The sequence below is a fragment of the Strix uralensis genome, chromosome 32, assembly GCF_047716275.1.
Source record: "Strix uralensis isolate ZFMK-TIS-50842 chromosome 32, bStrUra1, whole genome shotgun sequence".
Lineage (NCBI taxonomy): Eukaryota > Metazoa > Chordata > Aves > Strigiformes > Strigidae > Strix > Strix uralensis.
This window is the reverse complement of record NC_134003.1, coordinates 1106261-1124622: the sequence shown is the minus strand read 5'-3', so window position 1 is coordinate 1124622 and position 18362 is coordinate 1106261. Positions and strand designations below refer to the sequence as shown.

The 18362-nt window shown below is 56.9% G+C and overlaps 1 protein-coding gene across 9 annotated transcripts in view; it reads right to left on the bottom strand.

The window, feature by feature from the left end:
* The window catches only part of MEF2D (myocyte enhancer factor 2D), an 86451-nt gene that overhangs the window by 35336 nt on the left and 32753 nt on the right, over window positions 1-18362 (bottom strand). For all 9 annotated transcript variants that reach the window (XM_074852890.1, XM_074852897.1, XM_074852899.1 and 6 more), the window contains 2 exons: window positions 6979-7285; window positions 1110-1313 (listed from right to left, as the gene is read on the bottom strand). In XM_074852890.1, the coding sequence (XP_074708991.1) occupies window positions 1110-1313; window positions 6979-7032 (258 nt within the window). In that variant the 5' untranslated portion in view covers window positions 7033-7285. The remainder of the gene's footprint in view (window positions 1-1109; window positions 1314-6978; window positions 7286-18362) is intronic.

Below are 18362 nucleotides of genomic sequence, written 5' to 3'. Positions count from 1 at the left end.
GGGAGAAGCCGATTCCTCCAGCAGCGAAGCCTCGTGCCATGCGCGGTCTGACCAGAGCGGCTGCCTCCGACCCACCCAGGGCCCTCCGCGGGGTCTGACCAGAGCGGCTGCCTCCGACCCACCCAGGGCCCTCCGCGGGGTCTGACCAGAGCGGCTGCCTCCGACCCACCCAGGGCCCTCCGTGGGGTCTGACCAGAGCGGCTGCCTCCGACCCACCCAGGGCCCTCCGCGGGGCCGTGCTGTTCCACTCAATCCCTGTGGGTGTTAATTTATGGCCACCTGTAATGTCAGTAATTACCCAGCCAAGCCTTTCACCTGCTGGAATGTGCCCAGGTGTGAAGGCAGCTGCCCAGGGCAGAGGACGCGACCGACGGCCGAGATGCCACTGGAACCCTCCCATGAGCCAAAAGCCCCGTGCTGGAGCCCGGCAACGCTCTGCCAGCACCAGGGATGAGGTCAAAGCGGTGGAGAGGGCCATTGTAGGGTCAACCAACGGCAAATGGTGGCCAAGCATCTCCTGCAATGCTGGTGTGGACACGGTGCCCTTGGCAGTGCTGGGGTTGGTCAGACTGGACTCACCAGCCTTGGAGATCCACAAAATGCAGCCAGAGAAGCCTTGAGCAACCTCACCTACCTGTGAGGTTGGCCGTGCTTTGAGCAGGAGTTGGACCAGCGGCACCCAAAGGTCCCTCCCAACTTGAATTACTCTGTGATTTAGCTGCTGGTGCCCTCCACAAACCCACCGTGTGCGTGTGGAACAACAAACAGGGGCAATGTCACCAGTTGCACCAAGGCATCCCAGTGCAGCCGCCCCAGGAGATGCCTCCAAAACCATCCCGGGGTTTGCCTGGACCACGACGGGGAAGTCCCACAAAGCAAACCTGCACCTCAATTTATGGCAGTAAGTCAACACATAACTCGAGACAGCTTCAAACTCTACCAAACCAGAACTGATTATTTTTGTAGGCTGGACCAAAAAAGAAGCAAAATCAGGCCAGCACTGAGGGTCGGAGATCTGCTCGCTCCCATCCCCACCCTACATCGACCTCCTGCATCCGGCTGCGGTGCCAGACCCGGCCCTGACTCCACCACAACGGCGAAGGCCTCACCTCGATGATGTCCGCGTTGGTCCGGCTCTCGTGGGGCTCGTTGTACTCGGTGTACTTGAGCAGCACCTTGTCCATGTCGGTGCTGGCATATTGGAACAGCTTGTTGGAGTGGTTGAAGATGATCAGGGCGATCTCGCAGTCGCACAGGACGCTCAGCTCGTAGGCTTTCTTCATCAAGCCGAACTTGCGCTTGGTGAAGGTCACCTGAAAGCAAGGAGAGAAGGTCAGGAGCCGTGTCCACGCTGCCACGGACCCGACAGCTCCCGGAGAACACTGGGAAGACCCCTGGAGGAAGAGCAAAAGGAAGGGGAGGGCAGAGGGAATATTCTGTCCTCAGTTTCCCCAACTGGACAACCACCCCAAGCTCTCCTCTCTCACCCCGCTCTTCCAACTGGTTCATACTGTCGCCTATTTTAGGATCCTCCAAAGGCAGACACTTCACAAGCACAAAGATGATTATCAGCGTTGGAAATCACATATTGCCAAATCAAGAGAAAATAAATTTCAGCAAAATCCCCAGCAGAGCTACCATCTGTCCGGGGGCTGCGGGTTGTTGGGTTTTTTCTGAAGTTGAATATTCAAGCAGCGGAGATCTCGTTCTCGCTCGCTGCAGCAGCGCCGCGAGCGCCCGACCCCGGGAGCCGCAGAGCTGGGGGGCTCAGCCACCCTGAAGCAGGTCGGGGTGCTGCTCCACACCCCTCTCTTGCTTCCCCACACTCCCCAAATGCACCCTGAGCCCCCCACACCGGGTGCCCAGCTGGGTCCTGCCTCCTTCTTGCTGTCCCCATGACCTTGTCGGGGCATTTTTCCGCATCGCCTGCTCACCCGGGGTCACCGTGCCGCAGCTGCGTCCCTCGTCCTCCCAACCTGCCCCGCCTTGAGCTGTCACTAGAGCTGTCACCCAACGAGGCATCTTTCGCAGGACTGATCCTTGCGAGCTGCTGGGGGGACAGGGACAGAGCTGGGTGCAGGTTCCAAAACCTGCTGTATTTCCCAGCCCACATTCAGCTCTCGCTGCGACGCTCCGAACAAGCCCCAGCCGGTGGGGAGGGAGCTGGTTTGGGGGTCTCCATCCCTCACCTCTCCACAACTGAACGGGAAAGGCGTGATGCTTGGCCAGTGCCCTCTTAGCAAATAAAAAAAGGAAAATAAAAGGCAGGGAGGTGACTGCTTTGCTTTAAGCATTGTTGTCGGGGGTGAAGCAGCAGCCCGGGGAAGGGCTGGAGATGAGCTGAGATGCCCTTGGGTGCTGAGAGCAGCTTCCTCGCCGCGCGCGTGCACAGGAGGGCTCGACCCCACTTAGGGCCTCCGCCACGGCATCGATTTTGCAGCTGAACACTTGAATTTGCAGTGCTGAGGGAGGAGAGCGAACGAGGCTGTTGCCTTCGCTCGACTCGAGTTAGCGGTGTTACAGTCACGGCCCAAAGAGCTTAACCCGGAGCTTTACCCCGTCCGCACCATCGCCGCTGCGACGCCGCCGGCAGCACCCACCCCGCACCCCCTCGAGACAGAGCCGCATCCCCCCCGCGCAGTGGGAGGGCAGAGCAGGGGCAGCCCTGGGTGTGCATGGCGCGGCGGGCTGCCCATCCCCTCCCCACCATCTCCCAGAGGTGATTAACCAGTAACGAGATTCGGCTCTAATCGCCTCATCCCCCGGGAAGCGCAGGGCTGGCACCCCGCGCTGCCGCTCCCCGCCACGTGCGGCTGGGTGGTGGGTGCCAGCGCTCACGTTGCCAGTGTCCACCCCAGGTCCGGCGCGCTGTGACACAAATTAAATTACTTGAGGGCCAGCGCTGGTGTCATCGGCAATTCCCCCTTCCCGGTGGCATCCCGGACCTCTTGGCCACCCAAAACCTGGCTGCTCCCTGGACCGTCACACCGCAGCCATGGCCGCACCGTACGGCTTCAGGTGGGACCCAGCCGCGGTTTTGCTGCTGCAGCCCGCGGCAGGACGGGCACTAAAACCACCCCAGGGCTCCCCGGCGCCTCGCCAGCAGCGTTTCTGGTCTCACGTCCCGACCAGAGACTCGCTGTCCCCCGCCGAGACGGCCCCGCTGCTCTGACTCACGCTCGAAGCAGCCCGAGGAGCCCTCGAGAGGAAAACACGCGGCGTCTCCGCCAAGACAGAGGGAACAGCCGAGGGCGGTTGTTTCTGCAGCCGCCGGTGCCGGGGACACCTCGGCAAAAAAGCACCTTGCTGGGTGCCACGAGCCCGTTTGGCCACTGAGATCGGAGGCAACGGGGTGAGGCCAAGGCGTGCGAGCAAGAGGGCGGCTCTTGGCCATGAAGACCAGGAACAAGCGTGGTTGGGTTTTGCCCTTGAGCAACGGAGGAGAGCATGGGATATGGTGCAGGGAGAAGGGTCAGTGTGAGGTTAATGGTGGGACTGGAGGATCTTCAAGGGCTTTTCCAACCGAGAGGATTCTGGGATTTTGGCATTCTATGGGGTTACCTGCCCAAAATCAACCACCAACCTGAGCAGAGCCCAGCAGAACCCAAAACACCAAATCGCCCCTCTCAGATGAGGGGATACTCCCTCTGCAGACAGGGATGGGGGGGAGGAGCACCCCTCTGTCTTGGCACCCATGCTTCTTGCAGAGAAAAGCGACGATTTGCCATTTAACCAGCCCCGTCGCACAAAAGCACCAGCTACCCCCACCCTGCGCGTCTCCCCATGACCCGGGACAGAAACCCCAAACCTTCCCCTGCTGCCGTGCACGAGCCTCATCTAGAAGAATTAACCTTCTAAGTCTAAGAGGGTAATCAAATCTCACGCTTCAGGGCATAAGCCGATCACCAAAGGGGTCAGGAAGGAATTACTGCCCCACACTAGAGGGGGATTTTTGCCTTTCCCTGATGCAGACCACACTGGCCGTTGCCAGAGTCAGCAGGTTGGTCCTGAAGGACTGATGGTCTGATCTGTTATGGCAAATCCTCTCCATAATTCCTCTAATGACATTAGTGACTCTTACTTGCTCTCCTCTCCTGGTTTTGGCTTCTGATGTAATTCCGGTCTCCTCCGCGTGGTCCACGCACCCACCAGAGGCAAGACCCGGGGCGTGAGCAGGGTCGGACTCACTGATGCTGCAGGCCGGGTGCGAGGTGCACAGGAAGAGCGAAGGAATTGGAGAGCCCCTGCCCAACCTTAACTCCTCCTGAGGTTCACAACACCTCGGCAGCCCCGAACCGCCGTTATCACACAGAATCACAGAATTGTCTAAGTTGGAAAAGACCTTGAAGATCATCCAGTCCAACCATTGACCTCACCCTGACCATTCCCAACTCCACCAGATCCCTCAGCGCTGGGTCAACCCAACTCTTCAACCCCTCCAGGGATGGGGACTCCACCACCTCCCTGGGCAGCCCATTCCAACGCCTGACTACCCGTTCTGCAAAGAAATCCTTCCTAATATCCAGTCTAAACCTTCCCTGGTGCAATTTGAGGCCATTAGTTATCGACGAACTCCACTTGCAGAGCGAGCGGAAACGCGGCGTCGAGAGCAGCTCTGCCTCCACCTCCTCGCGTGGCCGCCGGTGAACCCCTCCACGCGCTGTTCCTGTTCCCCGTCCCTCTCTCTCCCAGCACACGGCAGGTGCCACGGGAGCCATCGGGGCGCTGGCACATGCCGAGGAGGGTGCACACTCACCCACCATGGCCAGAGCTGTGAGACCTACGTTGCCAGTGGCAGCGCCGCGGCGTGAAACCCCACATGTAATTAATTCAGCAGCGCCGGGCTGCTCAGCTCCCGGGGTGCAGCACAGGAGAGACCAGCCGTGCCCCCCACACCAAGCCTCAGGGCTGGGGGGGCTGCTGCGGAGACAGGGATGTGCTGAGGATGCTGCCAGGCCCCGGGTTTAAGCCAGCTCAGCCGACAGCCCGCAGCCACGGCGGCCACGCGCGCGTGGGTGCTTCTCATCTCAGATCTGCGACAGCGGCAGGAGAGGAAGGGAAAGGGGATGAGTTGAAGTAAGATGGGACATTTCTGAGGCCAGGTCCTGGCGTCGCACACGTACAGTGCGGGGCGGGAGGGTTATCACCCCCTTTCTGGAGGTGATGGATGCCCCAGCCCCGAGCAGCTCCCGCTGCGGTGGATGGAGCAGATCAGCAACCCGCTGCCTGGAGCAGCCGTTCGTCACGAAATGTCCTCTCTTCTTGGTGTGTCCTTGTTTCCCAAAGAAAAGGAGCAGCAAAAAGAATTGATTGCAAAGCTTGCGCTGATGACCAATTAAACAGCTGCTGCTTCGCTGACACCCGACTTCAGGAGGGCTGGGTTTTTGGGAAAGCAAAGCGATACGTGCCGCAACGCTCCCGCGCTGGGGGTTGGAAGAGCCGGCCCAGCCAGGGACACAACTGCTGTCAAGGGAAAAACCAACGTCCCCCAGACCCGGGAGCTGGGTTTTGGGGACAAGGACACCTGAGACGTGCTAAAGCCGTGGCACCCGGCCGCGCTGAGCTGCTAAATCCCACCCGGGCTCCGCTCAGCCGGCGAGACCTCGGCGAGGGGCTGCGTCTCCAGCCCTCCTCGGCCAAGCCCTGCACCAAGGAGCAGCTCAACGGCCCCCAGAAACGCCTCCCACCGCCTTTGCTTCTGCCTTTGGCAGAGAAATGCCTCTTTCCTTTCCTGAAGGCTTATACAACAGGGCTAGGCTGTGCCATCAACCTCCAGCATTACCAAATATTTTCCGTTCATTTGAACTTCTAATGGGGCTCCAATAGCTGCAAATCCCTCTCCCCCCTATGCAACGCTCAGCAGCGCTGCCCCATAAAACACACTCCAGCTTCTTTAACAACCCCTAACGCCCCATTTACTGCTAATTGTGGAAATAAACAGTGCCACGAGCAACTGGGACATTATCAAAAAACATTTCATGCCCATCCCATCCCCCAGCCACCAAATAAAACTCTAATGAAGAAAACCTGCAATTTTCTATTGTTTTGCTGTGGAGCAATAAACCAGTTCATCCAATTCTGTTATTTGCCACTTTTTAAGCATTAGGAATATAGACACATACTTTTTTTTCTGGACTAAAAGCAGTAGAAAAGAGGTGAGGCAGGCCACGGCGCCTGGACTAAAGGCAGAGGCTGGGATCTGCTGAGCCAAACTCAAGGACCGCGGAAAGCCACAGAGCAAAGGGACCCGCCTGAAAGTCTTGTGGTTACGGGGAAATACATTGATGGAGCCATCACAGAGCAAACCTGGTCTGGCAAAGCGCTGCTGCTCAGGCAGTCCGGCTCAAGAAACACCTAAATTAGGGAAAAATCTGTTGGTTTTTTTTCCCCCCTTTGAGATACACGCATGTATTTCTAGACACATGCGCGTTCGTGCGTGTCTAGGGCTTGGCTTCAACAGAGCACAAGAAAAAAAAGCCTGGACCCATATAAGTTTTCAATTGAAAAAAAAAAAAAAAAAAAAAGAGTAATTTGGGTTGTTTGCGTTCAGAAAAATGGATACTTGTTGTGGCTGTTTTTTATTGGAAAAACCTCATGGAAAACGTCAACTGAAATATATTTTCTGCAAGACAAAAAAAAAAAAAAAAAAAGGAACTAACTGGAGAAGATACTTTCTTCTGGAAAAGCATTTAGATGGAAATGGTGCGAGGAGCTCCAAGACGAGGAGCAACGCCTGGGTGGGAGCCGCAGCTCCCCGCCACGGCAAAATGGGGCCGTTTGCCTGGTTTTGGGGATCTGCCTGAATCTGGCCCCGGTGCTGAATTTCGCCCATCTGCTGATTTTATGGGCTGGGAGAAAAAAGCACTGGTTGGCCCAAAATGGGAAGGAAATGGGTTGTTTTGAAGCAGAACCCTTAAAATACCCGACAGGAGGGAAGCGGGCGAGGAGGGAGAGGAGAGGCGAAGGGAAAGCACTGACCTGCCGATTGCGCTCGTCCGTGATCCGCTGGATCTGGATCTTTTTTCTCCCCATCTTCTCCGGAAATCCTCACCGCACCCGGGACGACTTCGGTTCAGGGGAGGGGAAAATTAACCCCTTTTTAAAACGCTTTCATGAAAGAGCGCTGCGGGGCCTTTTTCTCGGATCAAAAACAAACCAAAAAAAAGCCAAAACAAAAAAAAAAAAAAAAAAAAAAAAGAGTTTTTGTCGTTCCTTGCTCAGTTCATGGTACCCTCCTGCACGGCCGGATCCAGCGGGGCTGAGTCGTCAGCGGCTGCTCAGAAACCTGTGCAAGGAGAGAGACAAGAGTGAGACCATTTGTCCCAAAATCCCATCCAGGGTCCCAGCATCCTCCCCACCGCCGGCACGGCTCCCACCCCCCAGCCCCAGTGAGGCCTCTGCTCCATCCTCCCGCTCCCCTTTGGGGCCAGGAGGGTTGCAGAGGGATTTATCCAACCTGGGCTTGAAAATCCCCAAGGATGGAGCCCAAAAACGCCCGCGCCACAGGACACGTGTGGGCCGGGCATGGCGATGCTTGTCGAGGAGGAGGAGACGGCAGCAACGAGCCTGTGAATCATTATTCCTCCGTGACACTCCAGACTTTTTTTTTTTTTTTTTTTTTTTTCTCTTAATAAAGTCATAAGCAGTCGAGTGGCTGGTGATTAGCTTGGGCAATTTAAATCCGTCTCCAATTTCTGCATTAATCTTCAATTTGGAATTTTAAAATGTCTTTATTTGATTACTTAAAAAAACCTATAATCAGGCACAGAAACCTAATTCTTATGGGCGAGGGGAAGAAGGACTCCGAAGGAAGCCGAGACAGGCCGGGGTTTGACTGGTTTGACTGGGCACCCACATCCCCCGATGCTGGGGGCTCTATCAGGATGCACCTTCTGGCACAGCCCCCCCCCAGCCCCATTTCACCCCATTTTTCCAGCGTGCTCTGCACTGCAGCGAGGGGGATAAAGGGGGAAATCCAGCCGGTTCATTTTTCCACAGGTCTGTTTTTCTCCTGGTTCTCTCTCCGAGTGGCCAGATAAGAGCAGTGATAACATTGCATTTAAGGCGAGGGTGCCCCGTGCCAAGACCTGGGCAGAGGGAAAAGCCAGTCCCAAAATAGCTTCCTATCTGCCTCGACTTGGCAGCCCCCAGCCCTCGGTCCTGTTACAAAAAGCACCAAAAAAGCGTTTTTTCTCCCCTCCCATCATCCCAAATTCACCCGCAGCATCTGCAGCCAGCACCGACCGAGCTCCTCCTGCTCCTCTCCTGCCCTAGAGCACAGAGCCCCCCCAGACCCCGCTGAAGCCCCCCAGGGACCTCAGCCCCGTTCTTTGCCTCCTCATCAGACGACGCTCCAACAACAAACAAGCCCTGACGGTCTCACTCCCACACTTGTTTTTCGGGGTTCATTGAGTCGTGTGAGTCACTTAATCTTTTTTCTCTGCTTTTTTTTTTTTTTTTTTGGGTAAAATTATTCACTGCGCATCGTGTTCTGCGGTTTCAGGGCTGGTTCGAGCAGCCAAGAGGGGAATGGGGAGACTTTTCCCCTCCTGACATCCACAATTTGTCCTCCAGGGAAGACGAGCAATGGGGAGCCCAGGGAGGGGACTGGAGAGACGAGCGGCAGCAAAAATCCCTTTTTTTTTCCTCGTAAATCCCACCAGGAAGACTCTTTGCAAGGACGAACTGTACAGGAGTGGTATTTGCTGCTTGAATCATTACTTCTCAAAACTGGTGTGTGTTTCCCCTCCCAGCAGCAAATGGGAGGGACCGTCCGGCTGCGAGCAGCACTGGTGTCGTGGAGGATGCTGAGCTGGTGCTGGGGGGACGCCCTTTGGCTGCTACTCCCCATCCCTCTGCGGGCAGCCCCCAAAAGGCCGGTCCCAGAGCACCATCGGTCCCAGAGCATCGTTGGTCCCAGAGCTTCACCAGTCCCAGAACACAACTGGTCCCAGAGCATCGCCTGTCCCAGAGCATCGCTGCTCGAGCTGGCACCGGCGAGCAGGGGATGCAGGCACCAGGGTGCCACAAGAGCATCCCTCAAAAGCTGGCGATACGGGAAGAGCCAAAAGGAAAATGAAGATTTTTGTTTCATCCACCACTGGCAGCCCCCGCAGGGGAGAGTCCACGGTCCTGAGGCCAGGGGCCAAGGCGAGGATTTTGCACGTGCGGAGAAAATTTGGCAAAGGAGGAACTTTCTGCCAAGTTTGCTTTGTGGCTTTTCCCTTCAGAGTTGCCGTTTCCTTCTACTGGCTGAAAAATATTCACCTTCACCATCTTCAAAACCTCCAGCAGCAGCGTGAAGTAGCAACAGCTCCACATCCAGACCCAGGGCAAGATGCTAATTCTTTCCTTGTGCTGCAGCTCTTGGACAGAGAAACCCTCTGAAATGACAGTGGATTTACTGTCCAAACCAGAGAGGAACTCTCCAGAAGCAACAATAAACACTGGAGAACAACAGGCAGTAAATTTAAACCAAGTGAAAGGAAATATATTTTAACACAATTCGGTTGTGGGACTTCTTCACAGGATGCTATCACGGCCAAAAGCTCTGCGGCGTCCGAAAAAAAGGGATGGGATGTTTGTAGGGGTGAGGAGAAAACCCCGGCGCTGCTCATCCCTGCCCCGAGCTGCTTGCACGGGAGCGGCGGCATTCAAACCACCTTCCCCTCCCTGGGCCACAAATAAAACCCAGGTGTTTTGATACAAATCACCTTTTTTCAACCACCAGACCACATTCCTCCTGCTGCTCTCAAATCCTGACTCCTGGGTCCTCAGCACCCCAGCTGGATGGGGACCATCGGCCCAGCCTCGGGGTTTGCTCATGCCACGGGATAAAGTCCCCCACGGGAAAAAGGCAACTTAACAGCACTTTTTTGGTTTGTTATTGCGGGGAGAAAAGGAGCTGCTCCTGATCCCTCTTCCCCTGCACAGGAAGGAAAACCCCAGAGCAAGCACAGCACTGTTTGGAGCTGCTCTCCAAACTCATCCAACTGAGGGGATTTGAAACTCCTCCCTTTTATCTTCATGTCCCCAGTGTTGGAGTTGGGGTTTTGGGGTGAGTTTATTTGTTTTGAGGTTGGGTTTTTTTTTTTTCCCAACATATTTTTAAACCCAGGTATTTTCACGTTTCCTGCCCAGGTGGCTGTTTCAGAAAGTCCCACCACAGGCTCAAGTTTCTGATCAGCATCTGCAAGAGCAAGAAACCTGGAGAGACTCCCCCCCTCCTGCCCACCGCGCCGGCACTGCCGCTGCCTGCTCGGACCCAGCCCAGAAGCACCCACCCTGCACCCTGCCCCGAGCCGAGCGCCTCCAGAGCTCCCTCTCCTTCACCAGAAAATCATTCTGGCTCCCTAATTGCCCACCCTGGGGCACTGGGATGCCCCATGACCCTCCTCCATGAGCAGGTGAAATTTAAGCACCTAAACATATATCTAGCCAAGCACCCAGAGCACAGGACTTTTAAAAGGAGTTAAACTCCTGCGTATACTTTTAACATTTGGAGTCTCGGGTGTTCAATAAAACCCTCAGTCCTTAAATCATTTTTTCTTCCTTCTGAGACAGCAGCTTTTTTCTCCTCAGCCTGGTTTTCCAAGGAAACGAGGCTCACAGCGGCCCGTGGCGCACGCAGGATGAGAAGGCCCCCGCCCCGTGTGGTGTCTGAGCCCTCGGGACCTTCGCGCCCCATCTGGGATGAGGCACCAACAGCCCCAAGCCACCCCACCCCAGCGAGTCGCACGAACACCGGCGGACGGGCTAAGCCCAGCCCTTACAAGACCCTAGAGAATCTCCACAGCCCTGTAAGGCAGACTGGCTTGCCCGAAACGTGACCCAACGCTGTCCTAAACCAGGCTCGGGCCAGCTCAAACACCACGGGGTGCAGTCAGGCTCGGGGCCACCCCGGGCACCCACAGCCTCCCCTCCCACGATGCCGCCATCCCCAGTGGTACCCGTCTCCATGGTGACCATCTCCACGCAACCACCGAGCATCTCAGCCGCTACACCCCAATGAGGAGGAACTGCCGCAGCGCAGGGGCCCAAGGGCATCGAAGGGGACCTACAAACCTGCTGTAAAGCAAATCACGGGCTTCGCACCGAGCAAAAAAGTCCTCCCGTCCCTCTTCGGCACCCGGAAACCTCGGCGAGGGCGAGGAAAGGGGAAATTCAGCGAGAAGCGCTGGGACGGAGGCGGCCCGTTAGCGCCCACATCCCTCCCTCCTGCCCTACACCCCCTCGCGCGCTCGCACAAGTATGACTATCACAGCAATTAACACACATGCCAATTAACTACAAGCAGGTGCTGGTTAACTCTGTGCTGAGTAATTCATACCCGGCTCCAAGTAAATTGCTTTAAATTGGAGAGACGGGTGAGGGAGCAGAGTTAGCATTTTGCAAATGGGGGAAGAAAGAAAAAGCGAAGAGAAATCTCAGCTGGGAGATGTTTTTATAAAACAAGGAATTTGGGGGTGCTGAATCCACAGCTCCAAGAGCTGGGGAGGCAGGAGAGCTGACATCTCTTCCAAGTCTTTTATTCCTGGATTTTTTTACCGACTATATATATATATTTCTGATCTATTTTACCTATTTCTAAACGGTTTCACCTCGGCATGGCACAAGCAGCAGGGTTCTTTGCACCGCTCCATAATTTGTCACTTTTCCATTTCTACTAAATAGCCCCATATTTCTCTCTGCGTGAGTAGGGGCACTCAGAGGCTCACATCCACTTTCTACGGCCACTTGCTATTTTTAATATACTTTTATTGCATCCCTTTTTAGTTGCCTTACTAAAGTTAGCCACGACACGGCCGCTCCTCTCGACGGAGCTGATATTAAGCTGTCCTTCCTTAAAACCCCACCTTGTAAAGCCTTGTGCTCGCAGCACGATGTCAGCTTAAATAAACCAAACGTTGGCTGCGCAGCTGCAAAGGAAAGATCAAAAAGATGAATCCAAAAAGCTTTAGGAAGATAAATAAAGGCAAATAAACGCATCCTCTCCAAAAATGTATTTTCCTTTCAAGCTCTGCACGGCCTTGCTTTTCCCCGTGTGCTGCCCCTGCGCTCACGTGCGGCACCGCGCTCCCCAAGCCACTCGTGCCTGCGCAGAAATACACTTTTTTTTTTTTTTCTGCAGCCAACGTTATAAGCGACAGCAAAATTTGGATGGGTTCATCGTGGCACCGGTTTGAGGGACGTTTTTCCCCATCTCCATCCCCCTAAACCAGGGCCAGCACCATGGGGACGTCCTTGGCCGCGGGGAAACCTGCAAAAGCAGCTTCCAAGGACAGTTGGAGGCTGGGGGGAAAAAAAAGGAAGGAAAAGGGAAAAGAAGAAAAACGCTCTTCTGTGAAGATGCTGAAAGGACCAACGCAGCTCATCCTATGGAGGAGGTGAACGGGAGGAGCTGATAACGGCACAGAAAGTCTCAAATTGAAAGGAGAAAAGCAGGTGCCAGCTACAGAGGAGCACAGCCCAACCCAGCAGCCTGCTCTGCCCAGGCTCCGCTCGCTCTCTCTGCAGGACAAACCCATCTTTTTCCCAGGATTTGCGGGAATTCTCCCCAAGATGGGTTTATCCTCACTTGGCTCCACCAAGCCAAGGGGCTGGTTGAGAGTTACAGGTCCAAACGCAGCGGGATGAGGGATCCTCCCCCTGGGGAACAGGGCACCTGACAGGACCAGATTCTCCAAACCCAGCCCAGCAGGACCAACATTTTGGGGGGCTCAGGGTTTAGCCACATACAGAAAAAAATCACAATAACCTGCTGCGTGGACACCTTCCCCCATCTTGGAGCATCTCCGGGCGAGGCGAGCCGTTGCAAGAGAGCTTCAGCACGCAACCGGCGTGCACAGGGGTTACAAGGTGCAGGATTTGTCCCGTCTCTCTGCCCGTGCTGGGGAAACGCTGCTGCAAACCAGCCCGCGAGCTCAGCCTGCCATGGGAAGTGGTTTACGCCGCCCCGTGCTGGGGTAGGGGCTCAGGGGGGAAGGGGCCAAGCAGAGGAACGGAGTGATGATGCTCTGGAGGTGGTAATGAAGCTTCGGAGGTGGTGAGAGCAGCCCCACGTGCCGCTGCAACGCTCCCCGCTGCAAATTTGCAGCTTTTACCGAGCAAAGCGGTTGAGTCGAGGCTGAGCTGCCACGGGGAGCAGTCCGGCTGCACCCGCGCAACGCTCGGGCTCTCCACCCGCTGCAAAAGAGCCTCAAAAGCAATTGCAAATAAAACAGCAAACCGCAGCCCAGGTCTCAAGCCTCGGCCTGAGGCTCCCGGGTCTCGCACCGGCACAAACCGACAGAGCCGCTTCCCCGCCCGCGGACAGGGCTGCGCTTCCAGCCCTTAAGGATATGGATTTAGCTCGAGTCACCTCTTGAACCCAACTGTTTAACTGCAGTTCTTGCCTTCCTGTTTCCTTTCTCACTGACGGCCAGGCCTGTCTTTTGTGACTTAATTGTTTTTTTAACATATCCTCCATGCTGACACCAAGGACTTTTAGTTTCCTTCTTGGTGGTTTCTGGACCTGCAGGACCCGCTTCCTTCTCCTCCGCAGAGGGGGGAAAAGCCCCTTTCCCTAAAATCCAGCACCTGGATTCAGGTTAATGGTGCAAAGCCACCGCGATCGCCGATGGGCCGATGCCGGCTTTGCTGCGGGATGGGGGGCAGGAGCAGCCCTGGCACCCCGGGGGATGCAGCGAGGGGGAGATGTACCCACGCGGGAACATCCTCGGCATCGCCGCGGGCAGCTGCCTGCGCTTCCCCAGCCCCACTGCACGCACCCCTGAAGGACTCCAACTCGCCAGCTTAGCATTGTTTAGCACCTCTTTATCTACAAACCGAGATCAAAACCACACAAACATGCTAAAGTCTCCTCCAAAGCTTCTATTCTGGTTTCAGGATGATGCTATCTGGGTTCCTGTGTCGAGCCTCCAGATGCAGGCAGGGGGAGGGGAGAGGAAGGCGGCCGAAACACGGCTCCAGAGCAAACCTCCCGCTCGGAAACGCAGCTGCAGGGCCCTGCTCGGCCAAACCCTCCCCGGGGCCGCATCCTGCTCACCCCGCAGGTGCAAATCCAGCGACGAGCTGCAATCCCTCCCGCGCACCTGACGCCCCGATTTCCCCGGGATCGGCAGCAAAACCAGCGGCTCAGGTCCTCCTGCCCGCGCAAGGATCGGTCCCACCGGCTGCAGGTACAAACCTCGGGAGGCTCCGGAGAGCAGGAGCGAGGCTGGATGCAGTCAGGCCCCCGAGGAATTTGAAAAAGACACATATATTCCTGACCCAGATTCAGGCGCTCTCTGGAGAAAAGCAGATGCCAACCGCGCAGCCAGCTCTGCTGAGCTGTAACAAAACCACGCGCCGTGCCAAGACCGGCAGAGTCTGGGGAAAAAAAAAAAACGCGGAGCCCTTAAACGATGCTGGAGAACTGGCATTCGCCTCTGCAAGGAAGGATAGATGAAAAAAGGATTTGGGGGTAATTATTAAACCCGGGTTGATTTTCTCTTCCCCTGCGGCTTGCGCCAACGTTTGCGCCAGTGTGGACCCAGACAACACCCCCCAAATGAGGGTGATGGCCCCGATGCTGGCACAAGGACTGGAGGCACCGCGGCAGCACCCAAACCCGGCACCCTGGTGCCCTGCACCTTGAATCCCACCGTTCTGTCCCTTGTCACGGCTAGCCAGGGATGCCATCGCATCCAGCACCCCCAGGCTGGGGATGGGTGCTGCAGAGGCTGGGTGACGGCGGGTGCCAGGAGAGGCTGGAGGGGACGTGGGGCAATGGGCTGGAGAAGGGAGGCTGGGCAGGAGCCGTGGGCAAGGCCACCAGCAAGCCCGCAGGCCCACTCAGTGCTGGCCAGAAGCCAAACAGGGAACCATCGTCACCCCGTGGCCAAGGCGAGGACACGGCCTGCAGGAGGAAAAGCCCACAGGACCAGGGCAAGCGGGGACCTGCAGCCCCTCACACCGTGGCGTTTCCCAGGGTCTTCTCTGCCGGAGGGAGGTGCTGCAGGCAGGGACGGGCAGGGACGAGCCGCCGCAGGGCATGGCCTTCAACGGGAGGGCTCGGACAGCCCCTTGCCAAAGCGACCTTGAAAGTCCCCCTGGGAACAGCGACGTGCAAAGGCTGATGCAGCCACCAGAAAAGCCCCGCGACCTTGAGCGGTGACCTTGAGCGGTGGCATCCTCGCAGCGGGGATCACCCATCACCCCGAGCCTGGCTGCGCTCTCCCGGATGGCTCAGCAGCTTCTCAGGGTGTTCACACCCAGGGTGGGGACCCCACAAGCCCCAGCACCCCCCTTTCCCAGCTGGGATCAACCACTTGCACAGGGCAGCCCTGTGCCACCTCCATCCCCATCCACCCTCCATCTCCATCCACCCTCCGTCCCCAGGAGGAGCAGCCGGACCACGTGAAGCCATTCCCCTTCCTTCCTGTCCTCTATCCATCACCAGCTCCAGAGCTGGAGACCGGGGGTAATTTTCCCCTCTGCACTAAGTAGGGTTTTCTAAATGAAGGGAAGCGAGAGCCCATTATCCGGCTCCGTCGCCCACCCCCACGGCTCCCTGCAGGGCATGAAATAACCACCTGCCAGCTCCCCGTAGCCCCGCGCCGTGGCAATGATATCGCAGCTTCCCCTGTCACTATTGTCAGAGCAAAATTTAGATACCTGGTAATGAGGAGGTTTAATATGACAGATGAGAGGTTGACTCATTAAAAAAAAAGAGCGAGAAGGAGAGAGCGAGCTGAATTCAGGGTCGGATCCTGCGCGCGTAAATCAGGAGGTTGTCAAAGTCGTCCCCGTGCGGGTGGGGAGCAGAAGCAGCTCCTGACCCCAAACCAGAGCCACAGTGGGGACTTTTGCCGGTGCTGAGGCCACAGGAAGGAAAAGGGGGGACGGAGGGTGAGGATGCGGCTACAGTTTTGGGGGCCACCCAGTCCTGCTCCCCACAGAGCTGCCTTTACCCTGGGGTGGGAGGGTTTGAGCTTAGGAAAAGCCTCAGCACCCAACAGCAGCGATGCTTCGCTTTGAGGGGTTTTTTTCTCTCAAATGGGAAATGGTACAGCAAGATGCAAACCTGTGGAGGGGCAGCACCCGGACCTCAACATCACCCTCCATTTCCTTGGGCACCCCCCATCCCGAGGGTGCAGCCCAGCAAGGTCCCCACTGCAGCACCCCACTACGGTCACCAGAAACACGTCGACGAGGTGCAAGTCCCAAAACACAACACGTCAAAGGGGGACGACCGCTGCCTTCAGCTCCCACACGGGGGGCAGGATCCCACCGCTGGGACACGGGAACGGGGTCCCCAGGGGTGACTCAGCAGCATGAGGAGGGTGAAACCCTCCCTGCAGGGAATTTAGGGGCTCTCCCTGCAAGGGGACGGGATTTCCCCCACTAGCAGAGGGGACAACTCTCTCCCCATGGTGGGTTTTACCCCGGGGGAACTCCATGAGACCCAACTGCTGCTCCGGGCTGTCCTCGAGAGCGATGGCAACCCACAGGACACAGCGGAAAGTGAAACTGTCCCAGGGGAAACACTCCTCAGTCCTCTGCCCTTCCGTGTCAAGGGGGTGGGATTGGGGATGCATCCTCCGCTGCCAGCCCAGAGCATCCTGCGGTCCCCTTCCCTTGGCCCAAGAGCAGTGAGGACAAATGGACATTAGAAAAAGGTGTTTCCCAGAAAGAGTGGTCAGAGAGTGGAATAGGCTGCCCAGGGAGGGGGTGGAGTCCCCACCCCTGGGGGTGTTTAGGGGCCGTTTGGATGAGCTGTGGGGGGATGTGGGGTAGGGGAGAGCTTTGTAGAGTCGGGCTGAGGGTTGGACTCGCTGATCCCGAGGGGCTTTTCCAACCTGAGTGATTCTGTGATTCTATGAAATCTCCATCCCCACCCCAGCAACACGGCCAGGGACCCCACACCCCATGCCCACCCAGGAAGGGACACCCGAGAGCAGCTCTGCAGACCCTGCAGCACCCAAAGCACCACATGGGCTCAGCCTGGGAGCCAGGGCTGCCGAGAGGCCGGAGATCCCCAGCACCAAGCTGGAGCTCAGCCCTTGAGCATGATCCTCCCTGCCAGCACAAGACCCTGGCAGTGCCATTCCCAAAGGCTCAGCCCTATCACAGAGTCCCAGAATCCCAGAGTCATCTGGGTTGGAAAAGCCCTTGAAGCTCCTCCAGCCCAACCATGAACCTCACCCTGACCGTTCCCAACTCCACCAGATCCCTCAGCGCTGGCTCAACCCGACTCTTCAACCCCTCCAGGGATGGGGACTCCCCCCCTGCCCTGGGCAGCCCATTCCAACGCCCAACAACCCCTTCTGCAAAGAAATCCTTCCTAAGAGCCAGTCTGACCCTGCCCTGGCGCAGCTTGAGGCCATTCCCTCTTGGCCTGCCGCTGGGTCCTTGGCTCAAGAGACTCCTCCCCCCTCTCTGCACCCTCCTTTCAGGGAGTTGCAGAGGGCCAGGAGGTCTCCCCTCAGCCTCCTCTTCTCCACACTAAACCCCCCCAGGTCCCTCAGCCGCTCCCCATCAGACCTGTGCTCCAGACCCTGCACCAGCTCCGTTGCCCTTCTCTGGACACGCTCGAGTCATTCAATGGCCTTTTTGGAGTGAGGGGCCCAAAACTGAACCCACCCATCGAGGGGCGGCCTCCCCAGTGCCGAGCCCAGGGGTCACATCCCTTCCCTGTCCCTGCCGGCCACGCCAGTGCTGATACAAAGCCCTACCCCATGGGCCACCAAGATCTTTCAAACCAGCATCCCAAAACCACTTCTATTTTTTTTTTCCAGTCCCAAGCACCGCTGAGTAATAGCAGCAATGCCAAATGTCATGGGGCTGCTGCTTTTATTTGCATCTACCAACTGCTAACTGCATCCATGCCCAAAGCAGCCATCGCATCCAGAGACGTGAAGGCAACGTAGAAGCAGATGTTGCTCCTGCATTGCCCCATCCCGCACTCCCAGTCGGGATTTACATGTCCCAGGCAGGGAGCACTGGGCTCCCCCGAGGGCTGCACGGTCCAGCACATGCCTGGGGTGTGGAGGAGCTGGTGAAGCCAGGAGCATCCCATCATTGGGAAGGGGATGGTGGTCACCAGCTCATCGTGACCACGAGAAGAAGGGTAAGAAGCACTGACATGGCAATACTGAACACTGGGAGGGTAACGCTGGAGCAGAGAGTCCCTTGGAGAGATGGATGGGAAATCTCTGGCCAACACCACTAAAAACCAGGCTCCTGCCTCCATCCCAATGCTCAGACCCAACCATCACAGCTCCAACCAGCCCCTGGCACTTCCAACATGGAAACAAAACCACAAAAATCAGCGTCCTGACCATCTGCTTTTCTCATAGGTGGACCTGCCCATCCAGCTG